This window comes from Patiria miniata, unplaced genomic scaffold (genome assembly GCF_015706575.1).
Source record: "Patiria miniata isolate m_02_andy unplaced genomic scaffold, ASM1570657v1 HiC_scaffold_9, whole genome shotgun sequence".
NCBI classification, from domain to species: Eukaryota; Metazoa; Echinodermata; class Asteroidea; order Valvatida; family Asterinidae; genus Patiria; species Patiria miniata.
Genome location: NW_024037076.1, coordinates 2,769,395 through 2,788,578, shown reverse-complemented (window position 1 = coordinate 2,788,578; position 19,184 = coordinate 2,769,395). Strand labels below are relative to the sequence as shown.

At 39.9% G+C, this 19,184-nt stretch overlaps 2 protein-coding genes across 6 annotated transcripts in view; one reads left to right on the top strand and one right to left on the bottom strand.

Moving 5' to 3' along the window:
- Nucleotides 1-707: 707 nt before the first annotated feature.
- LOC119721040 lies at nucleotides 708-5,312 on the top strand. The gene is made up of 7 exons (XM_038190912.1): nucleotides 708-823; nucleotides 1,269-1,452; nucleotides 2,198-2,263; nucleotides 2,598-2,760; nucleotides 3,505-3,698; nucleotides 3,806-3,976; nucleotides 4,372-5,312. Exons 2-7 carry the CDS (start codon nucleotides 1,291-1,293, stop codon nucleotides 4,609-4,611), a joined length of 996 nt encoding a protein of 331 aa, XP_038046840.1. The 5' UTR covers nucleotides 708-823; nucleotides 1,269-1,290; the 3' UTR covers nucleotides 4,612-5,312.
- A 6,031-nt stretch (nucleotides 5,313-11,343) lies between these two features.
- The window catches only part of LOC119720094 (NACHT, LRR and PYD domains-containing protein 3-like), a 57,228-nt gene continuing 49,387 nt past the window's right edge, over nucleotides 11,344-19,184 (bottom strand). For 3 of the 5 annotated variants that reach the window (XR_005270054.1, XR_005270055.1, XR_005270057.1), the window contains 5 exons: nucleotides 15,957-16,136; nucleotides 13,981-14,099; nucleotides 13,506-13,703; nucleotides 12,756-12,896; nucleotides 11,344-11,426 (listed from right to left, as the gene is read on the bottom strand). The gene's annotated coding sequence lies outside the window, so the exon portion shown is untranslated. Of the gene's footprint in view, nucleotides 11,427-12,755; nucleotides 12,897-13,505; nucleotides 13,704-13,980; nucleotides 14,100-15,956; nucleotides 16,137-16,314; nucleotides 16,407-19,184 lie in introns of those variants that run through there. The other 2 variants (XR_005270058.1, XR_005270056.1) reach the window with 2 other exon arrangements.

Genomic DNA, 19,184 nt, shown 5'->3' with positions numbered 1-19,184 from the left:
GATGAATAATCAGTAGTTGCAATTAATTATGATTAGAAATAAGGAGAAATGGCAGATATAAATGTTGATGATTCAGGATGTTAAATCTATACTATATATTTCATTGGGGTTGTGCTGGGCACTTGTATTAAGTTACCGAGTTGGACCCCGACCCCCCCCCACCCCCACCCCACCCACCCCACCCACCCAACTTGTGCAAATTAGGGTAAGCCTCCCCCCCCCCCCCCCTCTCGTCTCCACCCCACCCTTCACATTGCTTAATCTTCCCAATGAAAGGCACACCACATTACACCATAAAGGAAGGAACTCCAAACTTTTCAAAGTATTTGTTTAGCTGGATAAAAAAGGAGCCCAGATATATTCCCTGGTCTGTTGCATAACTATAGCAGTATATATTTTGGGGGTTCCCCTTTCTCTAAATTATATTTCCTAGCAGAACACTATTCAATCTTGGTTTGCTCTTTTTATAAACATATATTGAATCATGTTTTAAACAAGACTTATTGGTGTCAATTTATGAGTAATGTTTTTAGTTATGCAAATTACTGATTATCACTGTGAGTTTGTGTGTCTGCAGGTTGGACAGAAGATAACTGTTTACACCTGGCTGCAAAAAGAAACGTTTTGGCTTTCTTATGCAAATTTCCAGTCTGCCTATATGCAGATTAGAAGCTTGTTGCTGATGCCTGGTCACATGGCTCTATTGCATCTTGGGAAGAACAAAATGGAGTGTTGTGTCACTGATGAAGTTTTGTTTCAAAGATTTGACACAAGCAGAATGTGAAACCATACTTTGGACAACAATATAGCTAGATAGATATAGGTGAGTTGAGGCTCTTTTTTGAGTTTTTAAAATGTCAAAAAAAGAGGAAATTTCTGTTTGTTTTCGGATCGATTTTGTTTAAAGTTACAGCAATGTTTGAAAGTATTTGGCTTGACTTCTTGTATCAGGTGTATGAAGGTTCTGTTGTGAACAAAATTTCAATATACATTTGAAAGCTTTGGATCTTTGCTAAATAGAAATGTTCACAACCGAATGGAAAGAATGTAGCACCTAGACACCACTTCTCCACAAAGTCTAAGGAGAGTCGAGTCCATTTTCACAGTAGCAAAATTGGAAATGTTTCTCAGTCCCAGATTCACATCTTTTCAACATTTTGCAATGGCTGACCCCTCATTGAGATAAGATAATGATGAAAAAAGTGGCGTCAGATTGCAACATTCTTTCCCTTGAGAAAAATGTGTTAAGTTTCAATTTTTTTGTTTAGGTCAAGAAATCTCGCACAAGTCATGGGTGATTGCTTGAGCAACCGGCTTGTTGTGTTGGGCGTGGCTCTGTTTGCTGCCCTCTACCTGTTAGCTGGGGCCATGATGGCGGCGGTGGGCCTTGTTGCATTTCTTAAAATGCCTGTCTTGTTCAGCACAGGATGCATCATCTGGGTTGGCTTTGTGGTAAGTTCAATTTGGACCTAATTGATTTGAAATTTCCATCGTAGTCATACAATACATGGACTGTCCATGGGCACTTTGATAATAATGGTTAGGAATCTACCCATAATGCTTTGCATTTCCTTCTTTAATTTGGCTACTATAGTGGCCTCAATTTGGGACTCTCAATACTGTGTATAAAGAGTCCCAATACTTAAGGTATTGAAACATGCAACACAAGAAAATAGACTGGCACATAAAACAATCAGTTCAATACTGCATCAATCAACTGTGTCAAAAGAAACATGGTTCCCAGTCTCTATTCTACACAACTCTCCATAGTCGTGCCACCAGACTACTTAAGGGTCAGGTCAATCTTTTTAAACAGCTGGACATTTACCAGTCTAGTCTTAGGCTTCAAATTGATATCACTTGGCCTAACTCTCAGGTGAAAAATGTTGAAGAAAAGTCTTCATTAAAAATTGAATTTAGACCTCAAATTTGGTGGTGAGATACTGACGACCTTGTCTTTCTTTGCCTCATGAAAATTTTGCAGAAGTTTATCCACAAAAGCGTGAGTAAAGTTGACCTGGTTTTGTTTTGCATTTTGTCTGCACTCTGAGGTCCCAGTCTGAGGTCCCAGTCTGAGCAATGATTATCAAGCAAAATATCTTGCCTTGTTGCATAACTTTCTTTAAAATCCAAACTCCCCAAAGCTCTCGAAGAGGACACTGATATTTGTTATCTTTTTGTCATTTTTGTTCCTTAGGTTTTCCTGTGCGGTGCAGTGTTATTTTTGATGTCTGTCTGTAACAAGGAGGTTTCCTTGCACAAGGTAAGGTTTATTTGGACTCCAGATTAATTCAAATCACTGAAAACTGTTTCCTTAAGTTTTGATATTTCATTTTTCTAGAGTTCTAAAACTCTTGGAAAAAACACACCAGTTTAGTAAGGGAAGCCTTCAATGTAACATTTTAATAGCACAGGCTGACAAATTTATGGGAATGAACACATCAGTTAGCAGAGAAAATTTGAGCCATTCCAAATCCATCAGGAGTAAATATAGCTACACAATTAGCATCTCAACTTTTGGAAATCTAACAGCTTCTGAAGACTACTCATTATACAACACTTTGATTATTTAGGACCATAATTTTGTATCGTTGCAGAGCTATCTGATGATCCTCCTATGTCTTACTGTACTGCTGGTCAGCATTGCCAACATTGTCCTCATTGAGACGATAGAGTGGAATGGAGTACGGGTAGAGAAGGTATCCCAAGACATAGACGAGACTATGATGGAGGCCAGCAACAGCCTCACCATCTTCTTGAGTGAGTAACACACTGGACACCCCCCCCCCCCCTCCATTTGCCTCTCTGCAACTCCCCTTTCTCAACATCAAGTCAGGAGTCAGGTTGACACGGCACAGCGGTTCTTTCCTCGCCTTCCACTGCTGGGCCTGGGTTCACTTCCTGCCCTGGTCCACATGTGGATTGGGTTTTCAGTCCCTACCTGATTCTGTGGGGTTTCCCCAGAATATTCTGTGGGCTTTTTCTCCCACCTCTAAAACTGCAATTTCTTCTAATTGTCTTCTTTCAGGTTTCTTGAGGCTTGCAAGCTTCAGTGCCTAGGGCACTTTTAAAGAATCCTTGTTTTCATTGCTAGAAAGAAAATTAATTAAACTAAATAAAAAATGAGAAGGCTTTTTGCCTCTTTGAGATTTCAAATTTTGAGGTGGAAATTACAACATTGAATTTGTGTTAAATTTTAAGATCCTCAAAGTTTTTGGTTATGTCTCGCTCTCTACCTTCAACATCCTCTATCAGCTCTCCTTAAAATAGTTGTCTTAGAAAATCAGGAAAATATTTGTAGCTCTGGTAATTCATACCCAAATACAAGTTGCTGTTATGAAAAAAAGTGGTTTTTAATATTTTTCAAAATTCATTCAATGTTTCAATGAATATCCTTTAATCCAGTCATATCAAACATTTCTCAGCTGCCATTTCCCTCAAGATTTGCTGAAGTTTCTTGAAGAAATATTTTCTTTAAACAAATCTGTCTTGTTCTCCCTGCAGCCTATCTGCTAGGACTCCTAGGCAGCGTCATTGGTCTAGTTGCATCATTCTTTGGGATGATATACATCTACTTTACACTGAGCGTCCCGCTTCTTAAAGCTACGCAGAAGAGCAAACCACAGCACGAGGTCAAGATGAAAAGAAGCCTGTGTGACAAGTACAGAAACAAACCTCCACGCAAATTCAATTTCAAGGTAAAAGAAAAGAAACACTTAAATTGGGTTCTACTGAAACTTTTCGTCACATTCTGACATGTGTTTAAAATTGTTTTAAAAACATTTTTTTTGGTTCCTCCCCCCAGCTTACTCCTCCCCCAGATAGTAAGGTACAAGCAACAACCAGGTGGCATGATGATGACGCTGATCTGTACCACGTCCGATGGGTGTACGATGAACAGAGTCCGGGACCAAGACCAAATGAGGATGAGACGCCAGCTGGTGGATCAGGGGAACAACGGGCTGCTGACAACAAGGTATGTACTGAGTGGTAAAAATGAACAGGTGGGCGGGTCATCTTAAGTATTGGGGGGGGGAGGGTGTGCAAAACATTTGTCTCAGCAAGAAGCAATCCCAATTAAGCTGGTCTGAGGATTCCAAGAATTCTATTCAATTGATTCTGAATGACTATTCACTGGAAGTCTTTTCATATATCCCTTCTACACTCTGGACAGAATGAGCACATTCATTGCCATTACGGGTAATCCTATATGACAGCACTGCCCGGCTCTCTCCACCAGCAAACAACGAGTCGAACTCGCAAGTGGCAGTCAGTCAGTCAGATTGTACCAAGAAAACACTGGGGTGGCTCTCTGTGATTAGCCCAAAAAATTAAACCCAAAAAAATCCTTCTTTCCCCCCTTTTTGACAGGCACTGATGGATGAAATCAAGGAGAAAGTTGGTTCCCGTCGCCTTCCCAGCACATCACTGGATGTCACTGCACAGATGAATACCAGCATGACCACCCAACCAGATGGAACGAGTCAAGGCTCCTTATCAGAAGACCTGGTTCTCGGTAGAATAGGCCAGCTGCCGCCGAATGCTAGAAGTAGTTTCCGTAGACATTCAAACGAAGAATCAGACAAAAAGGTTGCAGCAACACAGTTGTAGTTTATCATTTATGTTTTTGTGCGTGTGTACAAGACTTTGTATATAAACATTGGTATGAAGTGGAACTATTTATATTGATACAGTTACTTTTTGAGGTTCCATTCTCCGAAAGTAAAAGAAAGCTCTTCAGGATTTATAAAAAGATATCGCTGTATTTTTTGAAAGCAAAATAGAAAGATATCTGTACAAGTAAATTGAACTTTTTGAATCCAATGTATGCTGCATGATCAATGGAAAGATGAGCTATTGTCAACAGAACAGAAATGCTAACGTGTTGGGGAAACTGACCTGCCAGTCACTGAGCATCAAAAAAAGGCAAAAAAAAAAAAAAAAAAAAAAAAAGGAAAAGTTGTATATTTCTTGATACTTCATTTGACCAGTTTGCAGTCAACTTGTATTTCACATTCAATCACTGTATGTGTGTCTAGAAACATTTTTGTTTAATTCCAGTTCTGTATAGCTAGCAAAAGAATGCATAACCAACTGAATGGAAAACAAATCCCAACTGTTTTCAAGAAAATGTAACTAAGAAAACAGACTCTAGAAGTGGGTTTGATCTTGTCTTTGTTCAATAATTTTCACTGATGAAGAAGTTAAAATGATTAGATTTGTTTCGACAAGCATAGCATTTAAAATTGAAGCTTGTGTGTAATACTTGTATTTTTGTTAAATAGAAGAGTTGTAAGATGCTATGGAACATTTTTCATTTTCCGGTCTGATTTATTTTGTGGCGCCCCAATATAGTTTATTCATTTATATTTCTTCTGATGGGTATGTAAGTTTATTAATAATAAGGCAAATGTCCTGAAACTTAAAGCAATTTGATAATCATTTTTTTTCATCCTTAATTATTTTATAATCCAAATTAAATTGATGCAAACTTTTTAATACATGCGATCGAGGCACAATCAAGTTTTTTTATTTAGCCATCATGAGAAAGCATTATTTTGGGGCCAGATATACATTTTTGGACTTCTGGGCCGATAAATAACATAAAACGCATGCCTGGGGTCACACTATTTAGGTGAAACAACAACACGTGGTCTGTCCAAAATTTCAATTCACGCGGGCGGCGTCTTTATTTTGTAAACATTAATTATTACCTCCTTTTCATGTTGTCAAGCAGTACGCTCCCAAAACTACCTGCTCTCTAATAAAAATTCATGACGGCAAGCTTAAGCCTCGTTTCCATGGTATGGAGCAGAACGCTTCCACCCTTCCAAGCTCCATTATTAGAAACATCCCTGGGGACGATAAGTATGCGGTGTTTTAGTGCAAAATCCACTGTCAAGAGAGGGCGCTAGATCGTTCCCATTGTTCTAGAACAGAATTCGCCCTAAACTTCCATTGCCCCTAGAGGTACATACCACCGCTGCGGGCGACCGTAATTGTCGCCCCCAGAGGTACATACCGCTGCGGGCGACCGTATGTCGCCCCTAGAGGTACATATACCGCTGCGGGCGACCGTATGTCGCCCCCAGAGGTACATACCGCTGAGGGCGCCCGTTATTGTCGCCCCCAGAGGGGCGCTGCGGGCGACCGTTATGTCGCCCCTAGAGGTACATATATTGCTGCGGGCGACCGTATGTCGCCCCCAGAGGTACATACCGCTGAGGGCGGCCGTTATTGTCGCCCCCAGAGGTACATACCGCTGGGGGCGACAATTATTGGTCGCCCGTAGCGGAAGTTCTATCCTCTAGGGGCGACAACAGTCGCCCGTAGCGGTACGTACCGCTGAGGGCGCTCAACAACAGTCGCCCATAGCGATACCTCTGGGGGCGACCAACAACAGTCGCCCGTAGCGGTATAGAGAAACGCGCATACCTCTAGGGGCGACAATATGGTCGCCCCCAGAGGTACGCACCGCTGGGGGCGACAATTATTGGTCGCCCGTAGCGGAAGTTCTATCCTCTAGGGGCGACAACACTCGCCCGTAGCGGTACGTACCGCTGAGGGCGCTCAACAACAGTCGCCCGTAGCGGTATATATACCTCTGGGGGCGACCAACAACAGTCGCCCGTAGCGGTATAGAGAAACGCGCATACCTCTAGGGGCGACAATATGGTCGCCCTCAGAGGTACGTACCGCTGGGGGCGACAATTATATTGGTCGCCCGTAGCGGAAGTTCTATCCTCTAGGGGCGACAACAGTCGCCCGTAGCGGTACGTACCGCTGAGGGCGCTCAACAACAGTCGCCCGTAGCGGTATATATACCTCTGGGGTACATACCGCTGCGGGCGACCATTATTGTCGCCCCTAGAGGTATACATACTGCTGCTACGGGCGACATGTTATTGGGGGGGGGGTGCAAACCGTATTAACCCTTATTTTCACAACACACAACACAAGTATATATTACTGAGGCAGAATTTATTCACATTCACACAGAAAAACAAACGATGAATGCAATGATAATATACATGTACATGTATTCATTATTCCCCTAGAACACTGACAAAAATTAAACTTAAGAACAGTCATCTATAAATACATTTACTACTTCCCTATCTATTAGTTCATGCAACTTTCACTTAATTAATGAGGGATAAAAACAACAGAACAATCTTTTGTTTTGGTGTATCTGTTTAAATGAATACTTTTTGATAACTATGAAGGTTGAACCAATGGCATATGGACGTTCTGTAGTCTTTCTCGGTCTTCAACTAATAATACAATAAAAGAACATCTAATCCCCATATTTTGTTTGTTCTTACTTGACAACAATACTGAGGCATTAATAACTTACAGCAATGATACAAAATATCTATTTAAAATAACTACATGCATTAGAGCAATGTTACAAAATATCTAATATTTAAAATAACTTCATCAAATTATTATTCCTCCAAAATTATTGAACACCGAAATATATACGGGTTCACATGTCTCAATACAATGCTTCCTTATCTATTATTCCATGCGACTTTTACTTAACTAATGACAGATAAAAACAAGACAACAATTTTCGTTTAAATAAATACAATATTAAATGAATACATGGGTATGAGGTTTTTAACCGATTGCATATGCATGTTCTGTAGTCTTTCTCGATCTCCTATTAAATAATACATTACAAAATATCTAATAATCCCCATAATTTGTTGGGTCGTATTCCACAACAATACTGAGGCCTTAATAACTTAGAGCAATGACTCAAACTATCTATAAAAAATAACAATGTCCAATTATTATTTCTCGTTAAATGTCTTTTTTAATTGCAAACCAATAAAATAAGTTGTAATCACTGTTTAATTTATTACATTTAAGTTTTAGTTATGATATTTACTCTTTTTCGTTGCTTAAGGAGGAATTTTTAGCATCAAAACAAAATATTTAAAGGTATTTTTGACTTAAATTTTGTTAAGTCAAAACATGTGCGGGATTCGAACCCGTGCCCGGGCGCTCCAAAGGCTACGCCTTTGGAGCGCCCGGGCACGGGTTCGAATCCCGCTACGTGGCTGAGACCGCTAGGCCATCTGACTAAGAGGTTTAACAACAGTAATAAGTAGATTATCTCGATTTCCAAGGCAAGGCGGTGGAAAAAGCGTAGGAGGGTACCTGGACGGTTGAAAATGGGTGTTGGGAAGCGTTATATTAGACATTTTTGAAAAACGGACAAAAATAGGGGGATTTGGACTTAAAATATTTATAATTAAGTTGTTTTTGACGTGTTCTGGGATATCGAAATTGAATAGAAAGAGGAAATTCTGACCAGGGCTTAATGTCTTTTAAGTTATTGCAATTTGAAATGAATCATAATTTGTTGAGTTCATAATTTGTTGCGTTTAATTTTTCCGGCTATTTTGGTTAAATGCAACAATTTACTACTAGTGCTGAGAAAACGTCATCTTCTACAGCGGTGAAATATTACAGATACTTGTTCATTTTTGTTTGCATGATCAAAACAACTTTTCGTAAATCTCTTTATTCGAACCGAACTTTGTTAACAGTGGATCGGTAGGCTTGTATTATCGTATGGCTTTAATCTTCGGTGAATATTTATGTCACTATAGCTAGCCTTTACCGACTCCAAACGTATTATTCTATGAGTGTTTTAATGACATTATATAACAATTTTAAAAAAAGAGGGGGGGGTATCATTTTTGTGGAGATGAAAGTCTGTTTTCCTCCTTTATATAAAAAAAAAAAAAAAAAAAATTCCTTAATAATCGATGGGCGTTATACATTTTCTCGATCTCTTAAAAAATAATCAGCGAATCAATGCTGAAAATGTAGGCAGGTTTTTTGTCCAAACACTTTGCTCCGTAAAATAAAGGGGGGGGGGGGGCCCTCGTAAAATACTTTTAATGGGGGCGCTGTTTTGCAATTACTTTCAAGGCGGGGGGGGGGGGGGGGAGTCCTGCAATTTCTGTCAATGGGGGCGCTGTTCAAATGTGATTAATATAGTGTACATTGTTACCCCCCCCCCCCCCCCCCCCCCCCAATAACCTAACAGGCTGAGTCAGTATTTTGTGCACAGGCGTATATTATATCAGTATACATGTTATTGTTTTTAGGTGTAAGAGCAGGGGCCGGGGTAGCATTATTTTTTAAGTGAATTTTGATTAAAAAAAAACCACTCATTTTTGGTAGAGCTGGGTGGGTGGGTGGGGAGAGGGGGGGGGGTTGATCCCAATTCCTTTGGATCTGGGTTCAACAATGCCATATTATGAATTTTATCAGAAGTACTCCAGAGTGATTTCCCAAACATTATCTCCCTCCTATTGACCAAGATACCGTCCTTTTGAAACACTAGACACAAAAACTTGAAGGGCCCCTGAAGTGCGTCAGACTTTTTGCTGATGACTGCATTTTGTATCGGGAAATAAAGTCTCCTGAGGACTCTCAAATCCTGCAAAAGGACATCGACCACCTATGTACTTGGGAATCTATTTGGCAGATGGGTTTTAATCGGTCCAAATGCTTCTCCATGCGAGTGACACATAAACGGAAACCAACCTCCAACCAGTACACGATGGGTGATGATATACTTAGCGAAGTCGATCATCACACATACTTGGGAGTTGAACTTACTTCTGATATGACTTGGAATCGACACATAAACCAAATTGCTGTCATAGCAAACAGAACCCTTGGTCTACTCAAAAGAACATTATCCAGCTGTGATAAACACACCAAAGAAATAGCATATAAGGCACTCGTTCGACCACTTCTGGAATATTGTCAAGTCATATGGGACCCCCACCAATCGAATACCATCAGCGTGCTTGAAAAAGTTCAGAGACGTGCAGCCAGGTTCGTCCTGAGGGACTACAGTTACTCATCGAGCGTCACTGCAATGCTCAAAGAGCTAGGCTGGGACCCCTTGGAAGAAAGACGCAACAGAGCTCGACTATGCACCATCTTCAAAGAAATTCACGGTATAATTCCAAGTAATATCTCCCACCTGCAAATTCATCTACCCAGTAACCAGCCAACCACCAGACGTACTACCAGACAATCCAATAGCAATTTAAATCTTCAGCGCATCCAGTCAAACAAAAACAACTATCTTCACTCGTTATACCCATGGACAGTCCCCGAATGGAACCTCCTACCTGACGCTACTAAAAACCAACCCACACTGAACGCCTTCAAAACCCAACTAGACAAGATAAATATCGGCCAACTCTCCACCCATGCGCACTTCAAAATTTAGTCATCAACCAGCACCATGACAGCGTTACCTGCACGTGATAGCCCCACCATAGGCGATTGTGCAGTAGCATACAGATACAGAAGTGAATTTTTTAAGGAAAAATATTTTGTGCAAATTTTTACTCCTCTTAAAATGTATAACAACTTTTTGGCATCCTTTTTGCTCAATTTGATTGACAAGTGCACCTCTTAAACATTTACAATTTTCAATTCTCTTCTGGACAACTGCGGGCGCTGTTGTTGTGATGTCATTTCAGGAAGATACTGTTCAGTTTAGTCATTTTCTGTTCAAATTGTGGACCGAACAAAAAAATTGTTCCTGAAAACATTTGTGAGGAAAGTTTGCTAATTTGTATAGTACCAATTATTGACACAACGAATCGCCAAAGGAAAAACAATTATAACATTGAAATACCCAAATTCTGGCAAGTTTTGGTGCTGAAATAGCTGTCACATTGAGCTTTCTGAGTGCCCGAAAGAGATCACACTTTTGTTCATGAATATGGAAATTTGCATTAGCATAAAAAGTAAAAGGGCACTAAAATACCTTGAAAATGGCAAAACAAAATATAAAATAGTGACAATTGGGACACAAACTTATTCAAACATAAATTGCATTAAACAATTATGTTGCATGCCCTTTAAGAGCGGCTGTTCAATAGTTTAATAGGCAAAATACCATGATTGTACAGTACATATTAAATATATATTAAATATATATATTACCGGTAGCTACTTATCTTAAATCATATGTTTGAATACTTTTTCACTCCAACTGTCAAGTTGTCAAGTTGATCGACTAGTCAAATCTAGTCAATCAAAGCAAAATGTTGCACCTCATTTTTGTTTTCTTTTATTTTCTCTATGTAAATGTAGTGCAAAAAATACCTAATTATCTTATTGCAAAGATTTATTCTGATTGAAACCTACAAAACTTCCCATTAATTGTTTATGTTAACTCTGTCCTTTGCCAAAGTTCCACCCCCCCCCCCAGTTTTTAAAATGATGGTTGTGTGGTCGGACGTATATACATGTATCCTACTTTCAAATGCTGTGTTAAATTAAAATTGTTTCTTTTAAAATGCCTGACAAAATTTTGGTAAAATCCCTCTGGTCACGATGAACGGTCTGAAGAAATCATGTCTGCTTGACAAACCCTGACAACAAAAGAGAACAAAATTCATGCATTATTTTTCCCGGGAGTAGATGAGTGGCTGGACTGTATCTCATGAGTTGGACCTATCACGAGTCAGTCACAAGTCACAGGGGCGACACGTAAATGTGACTTAAGGGCCCATGAAATGTAATTGTTTTAATGCAATCCTTAAAAATGCACCTATGTGTCCCTTTAACCTTATTTTCAATGATCATTTTGCCATCTTCAAGGGTAATTTGGTAAGTTTTGGTTTTTATGCTAATGTGAATTTCCATATTCATGAGCAAAAGTGTGATGTCATATCAGGCAGAAACCTCAATGTTGCAGTTAGTTTATGCACAAAAAGTTGCAAAAATTTGGGATATTTTGCTGTCGTAAACTTTCTTTTCATTAGTGATTTATTGGTGTGTCGGTTGAGGGCAGTAAGCCAATGAGTAAACTTTTCTCACAAATGTTTTGAATGAGCATTGTTTTGGGTTCACTGTTATAACCGGAAACCACCTAATATGAACAGTGTCTCCCTGAAATGACATCACGGCAACAGCGCACTCAGTTGTCCGGAAAAGCATGGAACATTTTCAATGCTTAAAGAAGCACAAAACTAACCAAAAGGAATATCAATTAGTTTTCATACACTTGGATTAGAAAGTAGCGCAAAATATGTTCCTAAGAAATATTCACTTCATGAGCCCTTTAAACTGGGACTGGAGGACTTGTCATGATGGACTTGTGATGGACTTGTAATGGCAGCCACAGGCATGGGCGTCGCCAGGATTTTTTCTAGAGGGGGGTCAATTGTTTTTTTTGCCAAAAAATGCTTGCATTTCTCAACATTCTCGATTCATCAGTTTTAGAGGGGGCAGGGACATTTTGCCCCCCCCCCCAACTCATTAAATTTACACCACTTTGCCTTCGTGCCTCTCTTTCTTTTCTTTTTTTTCTTACTTTTTTTTTTTTTTTTGGTTGCTTTTCCAGGGGGGCCTTCCCCCCCCCCTTGCCCCCCTCGCAACGCCCATGGCCACAGGGTTTTGGGGTCAACCCCCCCCCCCCCCAGCTCTGACATTTTTCTTTCACAGAAACCATAAAAAAATTATGTGAACCCCTCCCCCCTACTCTCCGACACCCCAAAAAATTATACTGGTAATATGGACATAACAGAGCCAGCTAGGTTACAGGGTGTCATATTTGCACACTATGTACTGTTAACGATGGTCAGATTTTAACAGCCCCCCCTATTAAAACATGATACATGCTGACTCCCCCCCCCCCTATTGATCAACGGAGGCCAAGTGAAACACACCCCCCCCCCCCCATAATCACTTATAGTCACCTGGGTGACTGCCAGCCCTATGGGACACAGCCTGAGATGTCCATATTGTCACCTGGTGACTCTGTTGTTGTCGCTGTTGGAACTTCAGTGGGGACTGGAATGACTGTTTGGCAGCGTTCACCGGTGAATGAAGTCCCACAACTAAATTATGAAAACAACACATATCAATGGTTAACATGAGCTGATAAACTTTACAACGGATGGGACAGGAGTAGATTTCTTTTATTACTCTAAATATCATCAGATCAAATACATCCAACATTTTAATAAAGACATTTCACGGCTGTTGCTGGTTAAACTTGCAATAAATTTATTGACCATATTCAATCATGTTTCAAAGGTGGTGAGCAAGGTAGTAGGGCTCATTTACACTTAGCACGAAAAGAAACTAAGCAGATTTTATGATCATCCTTGTTTGGACATTTCTTGGGGAACAAAAAATCTGAAATACTAATTTTGTCACGTAAACTTTCTGGTTCAATTTGATACCTCGCTTGGGAACACTGTCAAAGAAATAACGAGAGCGCAAGCGCTGAAGCTCCTGAAACCCCAAAACTAAAAGTTGACTAAGTGAGATTTTCAATGGGCATCAATTGCAACACACAATTGAATGCAGGCCTGCATCATTGCATTCAATTGTGTGTTACAATGTCTATTAAAACCTAGCTTTGAGGGGTTTTTAAGTGCCCTTTGAGGGTTCAGGTTTTTTTTGTGACACCCTGAAGTAAAGCAATTGAAATGAAACCTTACCATTGACTTCAGGTGCCTGGGGTTGATGGGTCTCATTACGTCACCATCGGTCAACGGTCTAAGACTCTTTGTAGGCCTACGTCGGTTCTTGATGGTGTAGCTGGGTACAGTAGCCATGGCACCTCCTGGTCCGAGGGAAACACAGTCTGCTGATGTCACATCATCGGTTGCTGGGTCCTCTCTCAACCACAACTCAGCCTGATTGAAATGGCATGAATGAGTAGTCATCATGTGAACTTTGTCCAGCGTTATAACTGAGTCAGTCACAAGTCAAAGTCACGTGTAGGGATGAACAATGACAAAGGAATGTCTTTCCTATAGCTGAATGGAATAGTCTGTGACGTCACTTGAGACAGGATGACTAGTCATTGATTCAATACAACTCTCTGTGACTGACTCCGTTGCAATTCTGTTTTATAGTATGGTTCATTGTCGTATACTTTTACTGTCTTTCTTATTGAAGAAAGCAACTTACCAGTCGTTTATAAAGGGCTGCTTTGGCTCTGAATGCAGAAGACCACGGATTGATGTACACTGGCCGGTATGTCTCAGTCAACAATGTGATCACGACAGTAAGAGCAAACCTACGTCGGTCTGAAAAAGAAAGTACAACAGGGTTAGATGAAGGAGATTTAGGCTGTGTTGTAGTCGAGGAACTTGCGACAAATCACAAGTATCTTCATATCAGGAAATGAACAATAACAAAGCAATGTCTTTGTCACCGTTCATTTGAATAGCTTGTGACTTGACTGGATGAATTGTGTTCTCACTTGTGATAGACTTGTGATGACTTAACTAAAACAATGGGAATGATCTTACAGCTGACTTAAACCTTCATTCATTGGTGAGATTTCAAATTTAGTTTTGAGGCTGCAACACGCAGTGAGACAGTGCGGGGAGGTGCGTGTGATGTTATCCCCATGTAAGGCAAAAAAAAAAAGTCTCCGGTTTCTGGTATGGAGCTTGCCCCAAAAGTGGTGCGGCGACGCGGCTTTTTTTTTTTTTTTACCTGTTTTTTTTTTTTTTTTTTGGCTTCAAATGCCGACTAAACTTAGTGCAAATATATGGGAGTCCAGAGAGGCCACATAAAGCTTATTCTCGATCATAACCCCATCTAAAAAGGAAACAGGTCAACTCGTACGCGAACCAACTCGTACGCGAGTCAACTCGTACGCGGATTGGTCAACTCGTACGCGAGACAACTCGTACGCGAGCCAACTCGTACGCGTGCCAACTCGTACGCGAGCCAACTCGTACGCGAGCCAACTCGTACGCGAACCAACTCGTACGCGGGCCGTTTTAGGAGTGGTTTCGAGGATTGGGTTGGCATGGTTGGGAAGAATTTGGGAATAGTGTGACGGGTAGTCCGTAGTTCAGTGTGTGACCGTTATGTGTGATTGGGAGTGAACCCGTGAATGATGATAATAAAGTAACCAACACCAACACCAAAAAAAAAAAAAAACGGCCCTTTTCAGGGCCAAAAAAAACCACCAAACGGCCCTTTTCAGGGCCACACATTTTCACAAAAGACAATAGACAATTGCACTGTCTAACTGAAAACCCAATCGGTCCTTTTCAGGGCCACCACGCATTTGCAGTGATATTAAATAAAATTCAAATTTTTAAAAATAAATAAAATTCACCTCCCCATTGTTTTATTTTACAAAATATAATTTGGAGACATAATAATTATTCATTTTACTTGTCTAACCAACCAGCAATTGTACCGCGGCGCATACGTTTCAGCGATTCAATCATGCATTCTTTATACAGTGCGCGGTGCGGCGGGAACCAATCATACTGGTTATCGCGAAGACAACTTCCCAATCAATCAAGCGAACTTGTAAAAAAACAAACAAACGCAGAATTCTTCTCTAAAAAATCGCGAATGTAAGTAGCACTGGCGGATTCAAAAATCAACTACATTTAATTTGAAAATCTCAACCTTTCAGAAAAGGTAAAATTATGCCGACCTACTGTACCGAACCTAATTTCATCTGTCCATGTGAGCTAAACCAATCGTCTAAACTCACGCGTACGAGTTGGTCCGCGTACGAGTTGGTCCGCGTACGAGTCGGTCCGCGTACGAGTCGGTCCGCGTACGAGTCGGTTCGCGTACGAATTGACCCGCGTACGAGTTGGTCGCGTACGAGTTGGTTCGCGTACGAGTTGACCTGTATTCTCTAAAAACACGTTAAAATTGTGCAGCAGCAGGATTCCAGTCAAACCAGTGAGTTTGGCGGTTTTGAGACATCATCTTGTATTGAAAAAAAACCTTTTTCATTTTGCCGACGCGCATGGCTACGGCGACGCGCACGCATACCAGAAACCGGCGACTTTTTTTTTTGGCCTAAGGGGCAGGGGCCAGTTTTGATCAGTTTACAAGAGTCATATACAATACATACACAGATGAAATTCTTGCAGAGTAAGATCAATAAATCCTGAGCCTACCAATGCAGGACTTGCCGTCTCCCTCCGTTTCTTCAGGACAAGATCCGCAGGTGAAATCTAGAGACGGTGGGTCATCATCAAAACACGCCACTCCAAGGAAGCAGGGTTGTCTTGACAGGCGTCGTAGTTCACCTCACAGGAGTCACCTGACCAGCCAGGTGTGCAGTCACATGACACAACCTGGAAATCAAGATGAGTAGTTCAAAGTCACAAATTATCTGAAATATGGGCATGTCTGACAATAAAAGTCTTGTTCTCGTTTGGTTCTGAAGTTGCAATCTAAAATTGTAGCCGTTTTTCTCGAAACAATTTTGGATCAAATGAAACTCAATGACATAAGCTGCACGCAAATGATTACCAAGGGTCGTTGTTTGTTTGTTTGGCTTGAGACAGAATTCTTGTCTCCAGTCAAGTCAAGGCCAACTCATTTTCTGGTCGTCACATTGGCAGATGAAAGTTACAAAGAATATTGTTATTGGGAGGGAAAAAAGTTGCTTATGAAGTTTAAACAATGTTTAGTCTAAGACATGTTTCAGCCTTTTTTTTTAACTTATCTTGAAACAGGAAAAACCAATCGGTGGTCAAAATGCGAATTCTTTCTTGTCAATCAACTGAAACCTGATAAGTCATTCACTTTCGCTACTTGATGTTTCTTATAAATAATCATGGTTCTGAATCAGAACTTTTGATAACAGGCTTTCGTTGCGAACCTATATGTCGCAGACATCTATTTCACCATGTCATTTCAAACATGTCAATAAAGGTGGTAGGGCCCAAGAAGTGTTTAACTTATGTATTGAACATGCTTTCCACGACATTGAACCAGACAAAAATTGAAACCAATAGTGTACCTGAAAGCGGTTTGGTACCCAATCCCTCGTGTACACTGCATGAAGGTACATGCAGACGACCCGCGGGTGTATAGTGATTTCAAAAATCTATTGTGATCATGCGACGTTTCATGGGTATTCATGATACGTACAGAAGACATGCACAACAGCCGTGGCAATGGATTTTTCTGGAGAACCACCACCAAAATCATCCATAAATTTCATATTTTAGCCCTTAGTGTTTGAGGTTGATTAATAGCTTGCAGGGTGGGGGTACGAGCGAAATTTCATTCTGATTCACGAATTGTATGCTACGGTGGCCCCAAATTAACAATGCGATTTCACGCGCAGTCAAGTAGCAAAAATGTACATGTTTATTCTTCTATGTGCTTGATCAATTTGTCATTAATGCACGTATTGTCGGATTCCCTTATCACAGCGTCTCTATTGTAGCAGCTTGGCACATTTCTCTTTTTGTGTTGCCAAAATGGTGACTCAAATATGCAAGTGCGTGGAAATATTTTGTTCAAGCCTTGCAATTTCTTTTTTACAAATTAATACAGTTTTAAGGTACAATGCAACATAATTAACAGAGTGTATAATTGACACAAAATGATTGATCACACTAGAAACAATTGTAAGATACAAACATGATGTATTTTGATTTATGGAACCAGAATACAATTCACACGTCTACTCCATCAGGTTATTACTTGTGTAAAGGAGTTAATTCTCAAGTTATTTTTATGAGTATTATTTACTGATAACAGATATAAATGAAAAACAGGTACGTGTACTAACATAATCTGCTTGACGGTTATTTTAAACTTTTTAATTTTCTTTCAACTGAAATACTTCATTAAAACGTCAAATCCAGCGTGTAAGTCTCAGCAAGACACAGACTGCAAATTTGACATCACTAAATTTGACATATAACTTGATTGATATCCAAATATGTCAGACGTTTCATTTTCCACATTTTGGTAGACTTCATTTTCACTCAGAACGGATACATCATCCTGAATACAGTTGTGCATGGAACCCATTCCCCTCAACAGTTACTGCTTCACTTGCAGTTTTTTAAGTAGTCTTCACAACAATCTTAGCACCAAAATTTATACAAAATATAAACAGTATGTAAAATAAACGTTTCTCTTAAAAAAAATTACAATCTTGTTTACATCATTGACAGAATTATTACCGATACTCTAGTTGGTACTTGGAGTAATCCCAAAAGCACTCAATACTCAAGGTTTCAAGGTTTTTATACAAAGACTATAATTATCAGGCCAACAAGTCTATAAAAATATAATTCTATTTACAAAAATGTACATAATATTTTCCATCAGTGGATGGATGAATCCCAAAACTTCTCAAAGGATACTCAATGTTTTAACATGGCGGATGAGATAAAGCAGAAAGATCGCGGGTAACGCCATGACAGAGCACACTGTCCGAAACGTCGAGTTCTAAATTCAACCAACCGGTTCTTTTCAGAACCACACTTCTTCAAAGAAGAGATTACATGGTTGTAACCCGCAATCTTTCTACTTCATTGTTTTAAAGTTGAACATGAACACAAATTTCGTTGTCAGGCCAAAAAATTTCAGCTTGTGAAGGAAATGGACCAAACCACCCATACAGCCTCAGTGTTTGATAAGAAATCAACGAGTACCATACATCTACTAGGTTTTCAAATCAGTGATGTTTTCTTGCACACACGTTCCGGTTCGAAGCCTATTATAATTTTGTTTGCCAATTTAAAATGTTTGCAGATGCACAATTGGCAAATCATATACACTCTAAAAAGTCTCGGTCAGATTGGCCATGAATCCGGGTCAGATTTGACCTGACACTTTTCTGGGTCAAAATGACACTTCCCTGAGTCACCTTTGTGGTCATTTGACCAAGATGAATTGTCATTTTGACCCAGAAGTGTGTCAGGTCAAATCTGAGAGAGTCAGTTTGAATTTTGATGACCACTGTGTCGTACGTAGAAGGTGAACAGCTAATTGATGATCTGAATCGAGAATGTTTCAATTTGCAACACACATCCTGGAATGACACATTTTATTTTGTAAATTCCGATTTCACAGTGTTAATTTTTGTTTTAGCAAAAAGGGTGATATTTTACAAAATTTGATTTATTGTTGCTGGGACAAATACTTTGTGTGGTAAATGTGGCTGAGAAGAAAACAAATCCCAGTTTCCACAAAACTTTCACCTAAATTTATATTTCGTAATTATGTTTAGCATACCCTAAAAATCTGATTTTTCCCATAGGTTTTTAACATTGTCATGTAAAAAAAGGTTCCTCTCTTTCATTGAGAATGTTAATATTCGATTTCGTTATAAAAGTAGTAACTCACAGCGGGAGAGGTTCCATGTGAACCTTAAG

Bases quoted from the DNA above. Each gene is read 5' to 3' on its own strand.
- LOC119721040 (XM_038190912.1), top strand. From the start codon at position 1,291: ATGGGTGATTGCTTGAGCAACCGGCTTGTTGTGTTGGGCGTGGCTCTG. The intron at 2,264-2,597 runs GTAAGGTTTATT...GTATCGTTGCAG, and splicing joins AGGAGGTTTCCTTGCACAAG to AGCTATCTGATGATCCTCCT. The intron at 2,761-3,504 runs GTGAGTAACACA...TTCTCCCTGCAG, and splicing joins CAGCCTCACCATCTTCTTGA to CCTATCTGCTAGGACTCCTA.